This window comes from Manis pentadactyla, chromosome 4, assembly GCF_030020395.1.
Source record: "Manis pentadactyla isolate mManPen7 chromosome 4, mManPen7.hap1, whole genome shotgun sequence".
NCBI classification, from domain to species: Eukaryota; Metazoa; Chordata; class Mammalia; order Pholidota; family Manidae; genus Manis; species Manis pentadactyla.
Window position 1 is genome coordinate 50,766,876 of NC_080022.1, and position 18,004 is coordinate 50,784,879.

The 18,004-nt window shown below is 37.7% G+C and overlaps 2 protein-coding genes across 11 annotated transcripts in view; one reads left to right on the top strand and one right to left on the bottom strand.

The window, feature by feature from the left end:
• The window catches only part of TM2D1 (TM2 domain containing 1), a 130,705-nt gene extending 124,253 nt beyond the window's left edge, over window positions 1-6,452 (bottom strand). For all 3 annotated transcript variants that reach the window (XM_057500265.1, XM_057500263.1, XM_057500264.1), the window contains exons 1-2: window positions 6,250-6,452; window positions 4,363-4,432 (exon numbers count right to left, since the gene is read on the bottom strand). In XM_057500265.1, coding sequence (XP_057356248.1) covers window positions 4,363-4,432; window positions 6,250-6,420 — 241 coding nt within the window. In that variant the 5' untranslated portion in view covers window positions 6,421-6,452. The remainder of the gene's footprint in view (window positions 1-4,362; window positions 4,433-6,249) is intronic.
• A 6,483-nt stretch (window positions 6,453-12,935) lies between these two features.
• PATJ (PATJ crumbs cell polarity complex component) overlaps window positions 12,936-18,004 on the top strand; it is a 392,045-nt gene continuing 386,976 nt past the window's right edge. For 6 of the 8 annotated variants that reach the window (XM_057500269.1, XM_057500270.1, XM_036911260.2 and 3 more), the window contains exon 1: window positions 12,937-13,079. The gene's annotated coding sequence lies outside the window, so the exon portion shown is untranslated. Of the gene's footprint in view, window positions 13,080-18,004 lie in introns of all 8 variants that reach the window. The other 2 variants (XM_057500268.1, XM_036911254.2) reach the window with 1 other exon arrangement.

Sequence of the window (18,004 nt, forward strand, 5' to 3'; positions counted from 1 at the left end):
AAGAACAAAGCTCAGGGTATTATGCTGCCCGACTTCAAGCTATATGTATCAAAACAGTATGGTACTGGCAAAAGAACAGACCCATAGATCAGTGGAACAGAACAGAGAGCCTAGAAATAAACCCACGCATATATGGTCATTAATATATGATAAAGGAGCCATGAATACACAATGGGAAAAATAGAGTCTCTTTAATTACTGGTGTTGGGAAAACTGGACAGTTACATGCAAGAGAATGAAACTGGATTACGTCCATACATAAAAGTAAACTCTAAATGGATTAAAGACCTAAGCATAAGACATGAAACCATGAAACTCTTAGAAGAAAACATTAGCAAAATTCTCTTGAACATATAAGCATGAGCAGTTTTTTCCTGGACACATCTCCTTGGGCAAGGGAAACAAAATAGAAAATGGGACTACATCAAACTAAAAAGCTTCTGTACAGCAAAGGGCACCATCACCAGAACAAAAAGGCAACCTACAGTAATGGAAGTCTATATTTGTGAACAATTTATCTGATAAGGGACTAACATCCAAATATACAAAGAACTCATATGACTCAACACCACAAAAACAAATAACCCAGTTAAAACCTGGGTGGAGAACCTGAACAGACATTTCTCCAAAGAAATACAGATGGCCAACAGACACGTGAAAAGATGCTCCACATTGCTAATTATCAGGGAAATGCAAATCAAAACCACAATATACCACCTCACATCAGTCAGAATGGCCACTATCCAAAAGACAAGAAATAACATGTGCTGCTGAGGATGTGAAGTGTGAATACTCCTAGATTGTTGGTGGGAATGTAAATTGGTGCAGCCACTGTCAAAAGCAGTATATAGGTTCCCAAAAAAACTAAAAATAGAAATACCATAAGACCCAGTGTTTCCACTTCTAGGAACTTACCCAAAGAAAACAAAATCCCTGATTTGAAAATATATATGGACCCCTATGTTTACTGTCACGTTATTTACAACAGCCAAAAAATGGAAGCAACCAAATTGTCCATCAATAAATGAATGGATTAAGAAGTGGTACATATGTACACTGGAATATTATTCTGCCATAAAAAAAGAAAGAAATTCTGACATTTGTGACAACATGGAGGGACCTAGAGGGTATTATTCTAAGGGAAATAAGCTAGAGGGAGAAAGACAAATACCGTATAATTTCACTTAGCAAAACAAAGCAAGATGAACAAAAGCAGTAGACTCATTGACACTGACAAGTGATTGGTGGTTACCATCCAGGAGGGGTTGGGATGGATGGCTGGGGTGGAGGAGGGAATAAAGGGGCACAAAAATTATCAATCATAATATAAGTTGTTGATCAGGATGGTAGTACAACATACAGAATATAGCCAGTGATTCTGTAACATCTTTCTTGTTGACAGATAGTAACTGCACTAGTGGGGGTGAAAATTTAACAATGTGGGTAACTGGTGAACCACTGTGTTGTATACTTGAAACTAATATAAGATTGTATATCAACTATACTTAACTAAAAAAAGCACACTCTTTGCATAACTAATTTATGGTGCTGGAAGTTAAGATATCGGTTATCACTAAGGCCGGGAAGTGACTATAAGGGAGCACGGGATGGGGTGGGGTTCTGATTTGGAAGCATTCACCAGTTATTCTAGATTGAAGAATATTTCTTGACAGTTTTGGAAGCATGCAACAGCTGTGTCCAGTTTATGAAAATTTATTTGAGTTATACTTATGTGTACTTCTATGTAAATATAATTCAATAAAAACTTAAGAAAATAAAAAAGAACTTCCACCAAATCCCAGAGCAAAATTTTCTGGAGATAGAGTCTAAATACTTTTTTCTCTGATAAGAAAATTGAAAACCCCTGCTTATATATGTCTATGTGATTTATAGAGAACACTCAAGTGCAGAGATTATGTCTTCTCTTAGATATCATGTATACCACCTAGCTGAAGCCTGGCCTGTAATAAGTTCTCAATAATAATATTTTATAAGTTAATTTTCATTATCAAGCATAATTATTTTTTACCCATTTATTTTAATCAATTTAATTATTAAATCCTATATTACAAATAATTTTTCAATAAATAAACATGCTTGCTAATGGGCACTGGGCTAACTGGGAACCATTTTAAAGTCATGCCAATTTACAGTCATAGTTGAATTTCCTTTGCCTTTGGTTCCAATTTCTTCTCTCTACGCCAAACTCCTCTCTTTATAAAACATCCTCATATTTGTACCTATCCAAGAAATATACTTTAAGAAAATTAAACTTTGAAGATTCTGCAGTAGTCCTTCATATACTCACAGAAAAATATTAGCTAGAAGAATGAAAGATATCATTTAACTCACTTTTCACAACTCTAATATTTTTCTTCTACCTTGGGATCAAAAAAAGTTAATCACTTCTACCTTGGGAACAAAAAAGCATGTTTCAAGGGTTATTTGAAGTCTATCTGTTCAGGATTTAGGATTGATTCACTATGGCCACTCCACTGGCTTTTTGTGCTTTAAAAAGAACAATTAGGTAGAATCTAACCAAGCTCTCAGCTAGACACCTTTGTGTCATGTTCAAATTGTACATCCATATGCAGAAGCCCTGTGACTCTTATCTGTCTCAGAAACTTTATTTTCTTTATAAAATCATGATGATTTAAAGTCATTTATTTATTAATCTACAACTTTTGCATATCCTCTCAGACTGTAAAGCACTTTGCTTATTCTTTCCAAATTAATAATCCTATCATTCTCTTATATAGAAAGCCTTCATTTTATTTTTCTGTGGCTCTCTACTTCTGTCACCTATGAGTACTTACCTGGCAGGCCATCCAAGTTCTTTATACTTTCTAGCAGTCTGATCATTTGTATATGTTTATAATCTTATTTATCAATAATTGCTTAAGTGGATTCAAACCTATTTTATACAAAAAAGACACCTATCTGGAGGCAGAGCTCTCTTTGAGCAGAAGCTGTTTTTTTTTAGTAGTATTTCCTTCAAAATCCTTATACCTGCATAGAACCCTGCAGGCTAGAATATGCTTTTTTGAAATAGCTGTCTGCTTCCTAGTTTAAATTTAGATACCTGACTCACAATAGTATTCACAGATATCCAATATCTTTCACATAAATGGTTTAATATTTGAAAGCTGATCCTTCTTTAAATGTGTAATTCTATTCTGTGTTCGAAAAGCATAATTTAAAAGGCTGAACCATAAAACAAGCAAATCAGAGTATACTTATATATTAAGATTCTTTGAAAAGTTCCATTGTTTACCACATCTAAATTAAACGTGCATACATATTAAGCAATATTTATTATTATACATACTGTATATATATAACCTATTACTATTTATATGGTAAAATTTCACTACTTCAGAATACAGCAAAATGTTAATTATAAATTTAACACAACTTTCTTTCAAATATGTCTGCTGATTAGAAATAGGCTAACACATGCCAAAACAGAAAAACAGAAAGATAAAAGATCTGCTTTTATATGTGAGCATACTTTTGAAAACTAAAGTTATTTGCTACAACAAAAATTATTCCTTTAATCTAATTAACATAATCTGTTTGATAGCTTTTACTTATAAAGGGAACAACTATCAGCTTATTTCCTAATACAAAAAAACAATCAGTAAATATTTAAAAAGTGCTCTTTTCTCAAAATACTATGCAATTGCCACCTGAACCACGCCAAATAAGAACACCAAATAGCTTTAACATATATCTATCTGCCTCCCTTCCAAAATATACCCCTTTAGAATAAAAGACAAAACAAAATTTATTAATTTTTATTTGGCATTCCATATATTTCAGAATACAGGCTCCCCAAAATCATCAGACTGAGAGTCTTATCCATTATCAAAATGTCTGAGAAAATACTGATGCATGCTTAAAATTGGTACCAAACTGTTTTCATACTTAGGATGTACACAAATATTTTACAAGTGCATAATATGGACGATAAAGTTCTTCACTGTACCTTATTGAACCAACAGTTTCAAGTTCTTTTTAAGTAATTAAAAATCTAACTAAAGAAGAATTTCTTTATAACATAGCTTGGTAAATAAAAGGCATCAAGACTTATAAACTGATTTCAAAAGTTTAAAAGAAAATTACAGAAAATATAACATTTCCTGGTATATATAATTAAGAGAACAAAATTATTTTTTAAATTAAATATTAACAACTCCTAGCCAGTTCTCCAATTTTAAATTGCTCTGGAAACTGAATAACGTACTAACTCAAGAAAAAAACACATTTATTAATTATTTTAGTGAACAAACATTGATTAAAACATTCATCTATGATATGTTTTAAACATTATTTTTAAAGACATGTTTCTGGAAGTCTTACCATAAGCTGTGTAGTTTGTACAGTTAACTGGTTCCTGTGTAGCATCATTTATTTTTGGATCTTTACAAATGTATGTAAGAAAAGTTAAGGAAACGAACTACATGACAATACAATACATTATTGTCTTATCTTTAATATATTATATACTCATGTTTATATTCACATGTAAAGAGAGGCTGTTTGTCCAAGTTAACAAGAACAAATATGCTTTTAGTCTCACTAAATAATATCTGAACATTTATTAACGACAGTATATTAACTTACTACACATTAAAAGCACAAGCAGAGGAGGCCATCCTTAAAGAACATCAGCCAGGGTTTGGGCCCAAGAGAAAATGAAAAAAAAAAGAGATTTGCTTGAACTAATTTACATAGCCTTAAGCACTGCAGTATATATAATTTCATGTAACACAGAAAACCCTGTGTGGTAGATACTATTATTCCCCATTACAGAAGCACAACTTGAGGCTCGGAGTTTGAATGGCTTATCCAAAGCCATTTAAGTGACTGGTGGTAAAATCAAGTTTCCTGATTCCCAGCCTAGGGCACTTTCCATCAGACTGCAGGGAAGGTGGTTGTTTTAGATGGGTCTACCCGGTCTCCCCAGCAGGATTTCGAGCTTTGGAAAAATATAATTATCCTCTAACCTACGTTCAAAACCCTTGAGGGCTTTTCTGTTTATTTTATTGACACTAAAATGGGGTAAGTAAGATATTCAGGAGATGTCTCTGGAGATACAGAGCCTGACTCCTGTTTAAAGTTTCTAAATCACTACTGGTAACTTTTATTTTCTTGCCAGTAGTAACAGACATTTTCCAGTTATCACCTTACAGTCCTATATGCTCAGCCACTTCTCTCTAGAGTTCAAAAAACACAATTCTTCATACTATCCAATTATTTTCTTGAGAAGCACCCTGACATTTTCCCAAGAAACAGACTCAACTTACTGGGTCAGTGATCTCAAATTCTAAGCAAAACAGTATTCAGCAAATTAAAGCTACTCTGTAAAAATCAAATAATGGCTGACTCCCCAACTCACATAAAAACACTATAGAATAGAATTTGCTATATTTTAGGATTTTCTCTCATGGAATTCTTTCATATTATCTCTCGCTTCTGTTATTAATTTTTCTGTTGTACAATTTTGTATAAAGCTATTTTTATATAAAAGTAGCTATTTTAATGTGAATGTTAAATCTCATTTCATATTGTTCTTCTTTATCAGAGTTATTACAGTTACAGATCCCCATTCAGCCTGTTTTCTCATCTGTAAATAAATGGCTAATGCAAATACTCCCTATGTGCCAAACATTGTCCTAAGTGATCTACATGCACTAATTTATCACCAAAGGCCTTTCAGTTGGTACCATTATCCATATTTTTACTGAGAAAACAGTTTAAATAATTTGCCCACATTACACAGGAATTTGCCCCTTGGCAGTCTGGCACCTCAGAGTTTGAGGATGATATGTTATATATGTTAATAATAAGTGGGCAACATACAAGGGTTATAACGTTAACTACTTGTCTCCCCGCCCAAATAGGCAAACTTCCAGGGTAAAGCCTGTCAATCTTTTTATTACTGGTGACTAGAAGAGGGCCAGGCATATGTCAGGATTTATGTGTTTATTGAGCAAGTAAGCCCACCTGTAAAGAATTAGTGTATTATACGGGGAAGCGCCAATAAGCAGTAAAATCCCAGGGAAATCACACAGGATGGCCTCTGTCACTCCGATGCCCACATCTCTCTTTTCACTTCCCAGGGCCCCTCGCTCCTCAGAGGCACAGGTCGCCACTCCCTCCAGTACAACCCTAACCCGCACTGAGGGCCGCGACCCACTCGCGACCCAGTCTACCTCGCCCCTATAAGGAGGCCCCTCACAGAGGATATTGTCCCACTTTGAGGTCCTCGCACTTAAGCGTCTCGTCGCCCCCGGCGGCGGCGGTGGCAGCAGCTCCCCAAGGTCCTGTGGTGAATGACACGAACCACAGGATACCCAAGAGTTGGGCGGACACGGTCTCCGGAGAAGCCAGCCCGGAGGGCCAGGCGGCCGCCATGCTGGGGACCGGGGCGTCCCCCACGCCTTCCGGTTCCGCCTCTCGCCGGGGTGAGAGCAGGAGATTCTTAAAGGGCCAGTGCAAGGGCGGGAGGCCCGCGGAATCACCTCCGGTGGCCTTGGCTGGTCTGTGAGGGTCAAAAGCGGAAGGCTCGTTTGCAGAATCAGCTGCCCTAATGCTCACTTCTGAGCCAACCCTGCTGTAGCTTGTCCGTCCACGAAAGTCCCAGTGACGCCGGGGATTTGACAGATGCTTTATAAATGTTATCTCCGTTTTAGTCCTGGTTGGATTTGGGTGTACAGAAAACACACCAGGCTCAAAGATGAGAAAAAGCATTCTGACTTTAGTTACTGATTGGAATAAAATTGGTTGGCCTGATTTCAGAGTCTGTGTGCTCTTACTATTTACCATATACTGGCCTCCCTGTTGTCTTAGAGAAGAATCTGTGGAAAGCTGCTACGAACAGAATTTACGGACTCTACAAAACAAACATAGGCATTGCACCTTAATTCAAAATTTAGGTGAGGGAAAGGGTCTATAACAAGAGAACGCCAAAGAGTTTAGGACTACACCAAGTGAAAAGTTGTAGGTTTTTCCTCCATCTCTTCTCACTAAATTTCTGTATGTTCTAAAATTTTGTAGTGGGGATTTTATACTGAAGAAAATGTGTACTTTTTAATGTGATAGTTCAATCCTTTTTTTCTAATGTAAAAATACTTGAATTTGAATGGTGCCTCTTCATCCACAGTAGTACCAATTTTGAAGAATTGTGTTATGCATTGGTTCCCAAATTTTGGGGAGCATTAGAATAACTGTATGATTTGTTAAAGTAGGAAAGGATGACCCCACCCTCATAGTTTCTGATTCTGATTCTAGGGTGGGACAGGATAATTTGTATTTCCAACGAGTGCCCACATGGTGCTGATATTGCTGGTCCAGAGACCACACTTTATGAGCCCTGGGATAATGTATCATAAGTATCATTTTGGAATGAGAGGACATGAAATTATTTGCAATAATATTTTAGTATTGTAAATATATTTAAAATTTCTCTTAAACCAATTTTGCATTTCAAATTAAAACATTTAAAAATGTTTAAATTTATGCTTAGAAGTTTAAGTGATAGGATATTTGAAATTCACTCGTTCAATCTTTACACTTCCTGTTTTAAGTGGACTTCTTCTTTCTCTTTCCTTTTTTCCTTGTTTCCTCCCTTTATCTCTTCCTTCCTTCCTTTTTTCTCTTTCCCTCCCTTCATCCTTCCATAAAAATATTTATCAAGCATTTACTATGTGACCCAGCAGTAGGTGAAAACATACAGACTCAAAATATGAAGAGACAAGAATCTGGTAATTAGGCACTTGATGTTTGCTAGGGGAAAAGACAATTAAAGTGCTATTTTATAATTGTTACAATAGAAGCACATACTAGTTACTGTGGCAGGCCAGGGTTTTGGTTTAAGATATTGCCCCCAAAGCAGTCCTTGGAACACAGTATTTTGTCACTAGCATCATAATAATTCAAAATCCAGGCCAAAATGAAGGAATGGACTTGTATCTCCATAGGATACATGACCACCTAAAAATGTGCAACTTAGAAAACTAACCATTAACTTTAACTTAAAAAAAAACCAATGGTGTGTGTAATATACCACTCAACACCATCCCTCAGCCTCATCCTGAGGTGAAATTTAGGGAAGGAGATAGGGGTCAAGGATTAGGTAAAATACAGGCATAAAGGTCAGAATATCTGTTACACATAGTATCTGGTAATAAAAGACATTTTACATTTTGACTACCTTCTTTCAAAATGTTCTTTTTTGATTTTCAAGAAACGACCTAAAGATCAGAAGGTGAAAGAAACAACTTTTTAGTTTTGAGTTTATTGAAATTATGAAAAAATTAGGTATTTTCCTGCTGACTGCAGTATTATTGCTGAACTTCGTGTCATTTTTCATCTGAAATAATTTGAACAATTACAACTATAAACTCGAAAAAAAAGCATCTCCCCCTGAAAGTAAAGAAACAATAAAAATCTTGACTTTTGAATTGCTGCTTTATTGAAAAATTCACTTCCTCTTCTTTCTGTCCCTTAATCTATTTTCTCATGGCTCAGTAAAATCTATTACTTTATTTCTTCCCAAGCATAGTCTCTGATCACAGAACTACTACATTGTCTGATTTTAGTAAGGAAGTTCTTAAATCTCAATAGTAGGCATATTTTCAATGCCAAATATCTTTGTCACACAAAAATCCTAAAGAATCCTACAGAAATTCTACAGAAAGCAAGGGACATGAATAGCACGACTAATATAGAAATTGCTGTGTAGAAATATTAGGAAAAGGATTATCAATGAAGCCTGAAGCAGTTTCCTTTGGGATTCAAGGATCTGCACAATGGATCTTTCCATTGCTGATTTTAACATGCTCCTAATTTTATTAAAAGAGTTTTGCCCATAGCAAAAGTTTCTGAGGAAACTAATCTGACTCCTGCTTTCCATGGTTAGGACAGAAAAAGAGAGTAAAGGCTGTCACCCTGCAAAATTTGTTTTATTTGAGCTACAATGGGCCATATTTTTCTCTGGTGATAAATTAAAAGTATCAGAGATCTGGTTGATCTTTATTATAGTCTTTTGTGCATTTGGAATTCTACTACATTTGTGCTGTCCTCTCAAGTATTTCTGATTGTATCTTTTTGGTACACTAATCTAACTGTCTAAAACTCAATTAGATTAACTTTGACTCAGTACTTAGTAAGGACTACTATATGCCAAGTACATTTCATCTTGAATATCAAATGTAGGATTTAAAACTGATTTTATCAAGAGTCCTGCTTCTCAAAAAACAAAACAGAACAAATTGGCTTTTCTTACTTTCACCACCAATATCCTTTTTATCAGGTTCAAAACTTAGAACTATTTTTGCACTTCAGTTTTCAGCTTTATTCTTCTTTAATCTGTTTATCTAATCAGTAAGCAACTGATTTTTTTTTTTGAGAGGGCATCTCTCATATTTATTCATCAAATGGTTGTTAACAACAATAAAATTCTGTATAGGGGACTCAATGCACAATCATTAATCAACCCCAAGCCTAATTCTCAACAGTCTCCAATCTTCTGAAGCATAACGAACAAGTTCTTACATGGTGAACAAGTTCTTACATAGTGAATAAGTTCTTACATGGTGAACAGTGCAAGGGCAGTCATATCACAGAAACTTTCGGTTTTGATCACGCATCATTAACTATAAACAATCAAGTCAGATATGATTATTCGTTTGATTTTTATACTTGATTTATATGTGAATCCCACATTTCTCCCTTATTATTATTATTATTATTTTTAATAAAATGCTGAAGTGGTAGGTAGAAGCAACTGATATTTTTAAGTATTCATTTTTTTATCCTGAATTTTCACCCTGTTTCAGGTATTCATTGTTTCCTATGTACTTTGCTATAGTAGCTTCTCCCTTCCTCTTTTTGATTCTAGGCCCTCTCCCCAACTTTGTCAATCCATTTTTTATACTGCCTCTAGCATATTCATTCATTAAAAAAAGAGACAAAACCTTATGTCATATTCAAAATCTTATTTAACTCCTATTTTAGCTCCTTGCTATTTATTCAAAGGAACTGAAAACTTACGTCCACACAAAACTGCCAACAGATGTTTATAGCAACCTTACTATAACTGCCGAAACAAAGATGTCCTTCAGTAGGTGAATAGATACATAAACTGTGGCACATCCAGATGAGGGAATATTATTCAGTTCTAAAAAGAAATGAGCTATTAAGCCATGAGAAGACATGGAAAAACCTTAGATGCCTATTACTAAGTAAAAGAATCCAATCTGAAAAGGCTATTACTGTATGATTCCAACTATCTAACGTTTTGGAAAAGGCAAAACTATGGAGACAGTAAAAAGAGTAGTGGTTTCCAGGTGTTGAGGGGTGCAGGAATGAATAAGCAGAGCACAGAGGGCTTTTAGGGCAGTGAAAATACTGTCTATGACAGTATAATGGTAGATACATGTCCTTATACATGTACTGCCCCTTACTGTATACATGACAATCCATTATACATGGGTTGTCCAAATATATACAATTTACACCACCAAGAGTGGCCCTAAGGTAAACTATGGACTTTGGGTGGTTATGATGTGTCCATCTATGTTCATCAGTTACAAAAGATGTACCACCCTGGAGGGGAATGTTGATAATGTGGGAGGCTATGCATGTGTGGGACCAGGGGATATATAAGAAATATCTGTATCTTCCTTGAAATTTTGCTGTGATTCTAAAACTGCTCAAAACTTTTTAAAAATAAATACCGAATATCAAATGTTAAAAAACAAAATAAAAATAAAGTCCTACTAAAAATTTTCAGTTCTTAGTTTCTTAGAGATAAAGGATAAAGTCTTATAACCTAAAGTTCTCTGTAGCATTTTCAGGTCCTCCACCATCGGCCCTAGCCTCGTTTTATTTACTGCTTTTCCTGGCTCTAGTCAGCAGTCTCGCAAGCTCATTTCCATCTATATGCTGCTTCTTTAACCAAAAATTTCCTAGGTGCCAGGTATGTACAGTATACATATTCCTTCATTTAACCTTCAAAACTACCACGTGAAATAAGCACTGTTTCAGCAGTGTCACTAATGAGAATTAAAGGGTTAAGTAACTTGCCAAAGTCACATATTTTAGGTGGAGTCAGGATTCAAGTTCACATCTTCTAACTTCAGAGATGTGTTCTAAAAAAATTGTGTTAATCATCATTCTATGAATAAGACACTCTTGAGGCTTCTCAGAGGTTAAAAAAATAAAAAACTGTGCAAAATGTATTGAATAAAAATATTTTTTTTTAATTCCCGATAAAAGCCCAAGGGAAGCTTACATTAACAAGGCAGAAATGCAGAGAAAATAGATTAAGTGTGGTGGAGATGGATATTTGGGGGAGTAATCATGCAGGCAGCTTCTCCTAAGAGGTGAGACTTTTGAGATTAGCCTTGGGGGAAGGGTAGGGCTTATGGACACTCCAGGCATGGGAACGGGGATGAGCAACCTGTAGAAAAGCTATGGTATAGCGATTCCATGGACATACAGCAGACCTGGTTGGCCAGAGAAAGATCTTGCAGAGGTGAAGTAGATTAGATTGAAGAGTTAGCAAGAAGAGGGGAGTTTAGAGGGCCTTGGATACCAAGAATAGGAGTTTGAACTTTGTTTCATGGTCAATTCAAAGTCACATTATTATTTGAGAAAGGGGAGCTATGTTCATAGCCATCATCAAATGTTAGAGACCCAGTGTTTGCCAGGTGATGCTTTGAGATAATCGGCTTCCAGTTATATGCTGCCCTCCTGACTTGGGAAACATTTCCTTTTACGTTTTACCTTAGGCAAATCCCAAACACCCGTTAAGACCTATTTCTGTCTTAACTGATGCTTTCAACAAGCACAATAGATATCTTTGTGAAAATTCCGGCTTAATTCTACTTGGTAATTTAAGTTATTGTGTAAATTTATTTCCCTCAATAGTTCCAAAGAAGTATGGGCCACGCTGAAATGTGATATCTTTTTACCAGGGCTAACAAGTGATAATTCCTTTAAAACAAGCAAACTAACAATAACGATATAAAGTGCAAGTGTCTGATCTTAGATATCTTTATGTCGAAGTTGTTTTTTATATATGCCTTATCTTCCTTGAGGACAAGTATCTCATTTTTGGCAGTTTACAGAGTCAACCACAGTGCTTAACAATGCTGCCTTTATTCAATGAATACGTACTTGAAGATTGATTCTCTTTGTCTTTAATGTTTGGACCCTAGTGGACAAAGTAAAAGGCCTATCATCAAAATTCTAATCAGTTATATTAAAGAGAGTGGAACAATGCCACTGTAGGTTTCACACAGATCTTCCTCAAAGTTATGATTTTAAGAATAAAAATGTTAAAATGTATAGCGAAGTCAGTACTGGACTTAAGAGTCAGAAGATCCCGTCTGGGTCCTAAAGTTTGGGCAAATCACTTGTCAGGGGCGCAGTTTCTTCCTAAGTTTCTTCACAGAGTAATGAGGTCATGCACTAACTAGCCCTCGGCATATTATGGGCAAATAATGCTAAATTTGTTCCTTTCCTTTCCTTCACCAAACGAGAAACGAATAATAACCCCCAGTTATACTTCACATAATTTTCTGTTGGGTCAGTGGATAATCAAAACTCAAGGGAAGGATGATAGAACGGGAAAGGAAAGCGACAATGAGGGGTGAATGTCTATTTGACCAATCCTCTCATCCATTTCCGTTCATTTCCTCGATCTTGGGTCTCGCTCTCCGCCCAGCCCTCCTACCCCACCTGTCCAGCCGGATCTCCCCACCCCGTTAGCGCCGCTGCCCCCACCTTTTCAGGCTCTTTAACCCTTCCTCGCTCAGCTGAACTTCACCTGCAGAAAGTAGAGAAGCCCCCGCCGCACGTTCCCTCCCGGAGTCACTTCCCGCCGCCCCCGCCCGCCGCGCGCCACCCCTGCGCCCCGCCCCGGGCGGGGAGGGCCGGTGCGTGGCGAAGGCCTGCCAGGTGAGGCGCGGTCACCCTGGGCCTCCTACTTCCGCCCAGGTGAGGCAGGGCCGACGCCGAGTCAGCCCGCCCGCGCCGGGCGCCTACCCGCGCCTCCGCCGCACCAGGTAAAGCGGGGGCCCGGCTGTGCGGGCGCGCGCTGTGCCGCGGCGTCCCTGCGCCTCGCGGCCGGCCCCGGGCAGCTCTTCCTCCGGCGTCCGCAGCCTGCCTCCCCGGCCCCGGCGCGCCCTCCGCCCGCCCCCTGGGAGGAGGTGGACGCGGAGATGGAGGGCGCCGCCGGGTGTGGGGCCGGGCCCGCGGAGGGTGCGGGGCGCGGTCCTCCCGAAGCGGGCCCAGGTTACCCCTCCCGGTCCCCACCCCTCGGTGTAGTGCTCGCGGGAGGCCACCGGCGCGGGGCCGCCTCGCCTCGGCAGGCCCTGCCGGCCCTCATATCTCGGTTCAACTTTTGTTCCGGGAGGGGCAGGGATCAAATTTTGCACCCAGATCGGTGCCTGCGCGTCGCCCCCAGAGCTGGGCGGAGCCATGCCTCAACCCGTGACAGTGAAAGGTGTGAACAGGTCAGCCGAGGGGCGACTTGGCTCCCCAGCCCCATGCGGGCGCCTGGTGGTCACGTAGCCGAGTTCCCGGGCCGGCGCGGTCAGGCCTGGGCTCTGCTAGCCTCACTTAGTAAGTGAGGAGGACCAGGCGAAAAGTACTCAGACCTCCAGCCTTTGGGAAAATCACTGAATTCCTGCTTTAAGTCAAGCTCAGGAAAGCATTTTCAAGTCCGCCCCAGCTTCCCGGGCACACCTAGGAGGCCGAATTAATCTCCCCCCGGGACTGTTCATTTGGCACTTTGTCTTATCTCCAGATGGCTCTTATCACGTTGAATTTGAATTAAGATAGTTTACCGGTGTGTCTCCGTGATTGGGAGGGGTAAGATAAATCCTAGTTACACCACGGATGGTAATACCACATTCTAGACTGCCTAAGCTCCTATTGGCTGCCACTTCATTTGCACTCATATTTCAAGAGAAAGGCTAGGGTGGAGATGGGGTAAAAACTCAAATCAGTTCATTTTACAGCATCAGAAAAGTTAGATGAGATTGTGACTTTAGGCTAAAATGAGCTTGATGTTAAGGGCCTTTATAACAGTTCTTAAAATTTTAAAATATTAGAAAGTTAATAACTGTCGGAGCTCTTTAAACTTGAATTCTGAAAGAGATTTGCCCTTGCTAATTTGAGATCCTTGTTAACAGTCACTTAAGATGAGCTTGCAATCAGAAAAATAAGTTGAAAAGAAACTATCAAGCCCTCATCTGTGTTTAAAAATGCCTTAGTAAGTTCAACTCGTGTATTTATTAGTATTTTTATAACTATAAAGCTAACATTCCAGAAAAATTGGAATTTTAAGAAAAGGAGCTAAAAGCACACACACCCACATACCATTGAAGAAAACCACTAGTAAAATTAGGATCTATTTTACAGTTAGTATTCTTAAAAAGAAAATCCTTATTCTCCCATAGTGATTTCACTTTTAGAACCTCGTGATTCTGAAAAGGGTTCAGCATTCAGTAATCCTTGTAATTGCATTTTTACTTAAAAACCCTTAATAATTATCCTTAAGCTCAACACCAAGCAGTGTGAATTTACTTGTTCAAGTTTAACAAAAATATATTGGGTTGGAGAAGCCAAAGCGGGGTTTATTTACTTAAGACTTTGTTCAGCTTGTTTTTTTCAGAAACAGGATCATTTCACCTTAATATTTGAGATTGCTTGAACATTACTATGTTGTTTTCATACTGTTTTGTGTGGATTTGGATTCCTTTTAAAGCCCTCATTTTAGGTTCTGGTGCAAATGGAGAGAAATGTAGAGCCTTCAGTACCCTTCCTTTTAGTAATCAGGATAAATCTATGCTAAAGATGTAGAGCCCACTTATTTTTTGCATTTGTCCAACTCTGCAGCCTGTGGAGTTTGGAGACATGGAATTTGGTCCACCTACCATATAACTCTTGGCAAGTCACTTACTCTGGTCCTCTGTGTATCCCGTTTATATAGGATCTACATTACTGAGTTTTGGGGAGGTTGAAATGAATGTTCAAGAATGTCTTTGTAAACTGTAAGCCATTATTCTCCCACTTTTTGCTCCTCCACTGTGGTGTTTAATTTTGATAATAATATGGGGCTGTGCTACTTTTATTGAGAGTAATTCAAATTTATGTGTGTTCTCACTCTGATAGTTACTTTGATAAAAAGCTTAGAGGGTATTAGGTGATAAAAGTCTTTGCTAAAAACACTGTACAGGGACCTTTCTGAAAAGGTGTAGGTTAAAACTGCATTGTAATCATGGTTAGTCACTTGCAGGTATGACTATTAGGCACTTGAAATAGGGCTTGTTGGGTTTGAGATGTGCTGTAAATGTACAATACACATCAGATTTTGAAAATTTAATGTAAAAGTCTAAAATACTTCATTAGTTTTTTTTATAGTACTTATATATTGAAATGTTTTGTATATATTGGGTTAAGTAAAATATTAAACCTAATTTTATCTGTTTCTTTTTGCCTTTTTGTGTGGCTACTAGAAAAAATATATGTGGCTCTCATTATGTTTCTATTGAGCAGCACTGGATTAGGATTCAGAACAAGTATGTTTATCCTTAAAAGAGTTTAGTTATTGAAGCACTCGCATTCTTATTTATAAACTGATTTTCTTAATTCCCAAGTTATAGGCCTTCCCACGTCCCACACCCCTTTGTATTCATTGCATTGGTGAAAATTTTTGTTGCGCAGTCTTATGAGAGATAATCGTTATTGGTTATACAGCAAAATCTCAGCTAAAATAATTTATTATTAGCTTTTTTAAAGCTCCTAAAATATCTTAAATAATTTTTCCTGAAAAGATATGTTGTTAATAATAGTAGTTACTGTTTATTGAATATGTACCTTGTGCCAGCCCAAGTGCTTTATAATATCTTATTTAGTCCTTTCAACTGTAAATGTTAGTAATTTTTATTAACTCTGTTTTAGAAATGAGGAAACTGAGGTGTAAGGAGATTTAAACGATTGGCTATGAGAACACAGAGCTGGTCCCAGGAGTAGAACCTAGGTCTCTATGATTTCAAAACTCATAGGCAATAGAATCTCCCTTATTTCAAGAATTGGTTATTGAGTCTATTGGAAAAAAGTTGATTATCAAAGTGGATACTTAGTTCTGTTCCTTTTTTTGTGTTAGTGACCAATGGGAAACAATCTAAATGCTCATCAACAGGAAACTGGGTAGGTAAATCATGTATTTGTACAGTAGATTATTTAGTAGTTACAGTGAATGAAGAGGAGTTGTGTATATCATTACTAAATCTTAAAAAGGTAAAGTTGAGCTAAAACAAATTGCTGGGGGTAAATATACTATATGATCACCGTTTATATAGTTTAAAAACTGCCAAACAATAATACTGTAAATAAAGTGTGTTTTAAGAATATCAGATTTGAATTTTGCCTATATTGATAGCATGCATTTGTGAAGCTGCCTTGTGATTAAAAGTTAGTAAGATCTCTGTGACGTGAGTATTCTCTAATGTTGGTCTTACTCAATAAAACAAAACAAAGGCTTGCCTTTTGCTTTGGTGTTCTGCTCACCTTGCCTGGTTTGTAGATAGCTTTCAGGCCCAGGTCTGCAGCCTTTCAAGAGCAGACCAGTTTTCATTTATCTTTAGCCTCTAGTTGATGGGTGTACTTTGATCATAGGGGCTTTGGTAGGACTTCTGTCTTGAGAAAGGCAGTTTCCTATGGAGTTACTAAGCTCCAGGACAGAGTGTAGTTGTAGGGGGAGATGAGTTAAGTGGATGTTGAGGGTCAGGGTGACAAGTATTCCCTCTCTGTTGAAGATTTGAAATATCTGACTCTCATCTTCAAAGAAGTTACCTGCTGAGTCATTAACAGTTGACTTTCCCTCTCCCCAGGGTGAAATTAAACCCCCTCAGTGGCCTCTAGGCTGTCTTCCTCTGTTACTACTTTTTTCAAAGCACTTTCCCCCTTGTTATTTGAAATTGTAGGAACTTTTCTGCATATGCAAAATGGAGATGGTAACACATTGTTAAGGAGATAAATGAGGTATGACTCAGAATTTAAGTCAAATTTTTATCTCTGCATAGCATTTTTCCAAATATTCCATTAATTGGTGATAGCTAAAAAGGGCATGGGTATTTTTTTTAAAAAGCCACAATATTACAATACTTTCCTTCAGTCAAGTCCTATACTGAACCAGACATGAAAAATTCATGGCACAAACTCTCTTGATCAGTTATGGAATAGAAACTGCTAAATGTAATGAAGTACTTGTTCTCTGGAGGCTGTACTCCATGAGGACAGCAGCACTGTGTGGAATTGTGATGTCTGAACTCTGACCAATTATAGGTAATCTATCTGTGACAAGTTAGACTCAGCAATACCATGTTTAAACAAAACTGGTAATTTTTCTTCTATGAGCTGCTGTGAGCAGCTGTTAGTTTTTTAGCCCAAATAGGTTGAAGTTGTTTGGCTGAGGATTTCCTATGACCGTAAGTGAGACATGAGTTCCATTTAGCCTGTGTGTGTGCTGCTTGCTGGATGTTCTGCTGTAGAGGTATTGCATTTCTTCCTTCTGTCTTCTTAAAGTCTTAGACTTCAGTTCCCTTCCCTAGATATTACCTCACACCATGGACTTGCAGTAATTTTCCAGGCCTGCTTTGTGGACATTGTTTGGCCTTTATTAAATATGAGTCAGTGGGTTGGACGACCCCCAGTTCTACCCTTAACCCTTACCGAGGGTACTCCACCCATCATGGTTTCCAAAGTGTACAGGATGATCCATTGGAAAGGTAGGAAGATGACAATAAGACCTTGCTTTTTAGTTTTTACCTTACTCTCAGGGTCTTTCTAATGTAAGTATGTTTTAAAACACACATCACAAGTAAAAATAGTAGTATATGTTTATAACTATACAAAATAAATTAAGGTGAGTGGTCAATATATTTTTGCTGATGGGAATGTGTATTTGAAAAAGTTTGAAGAC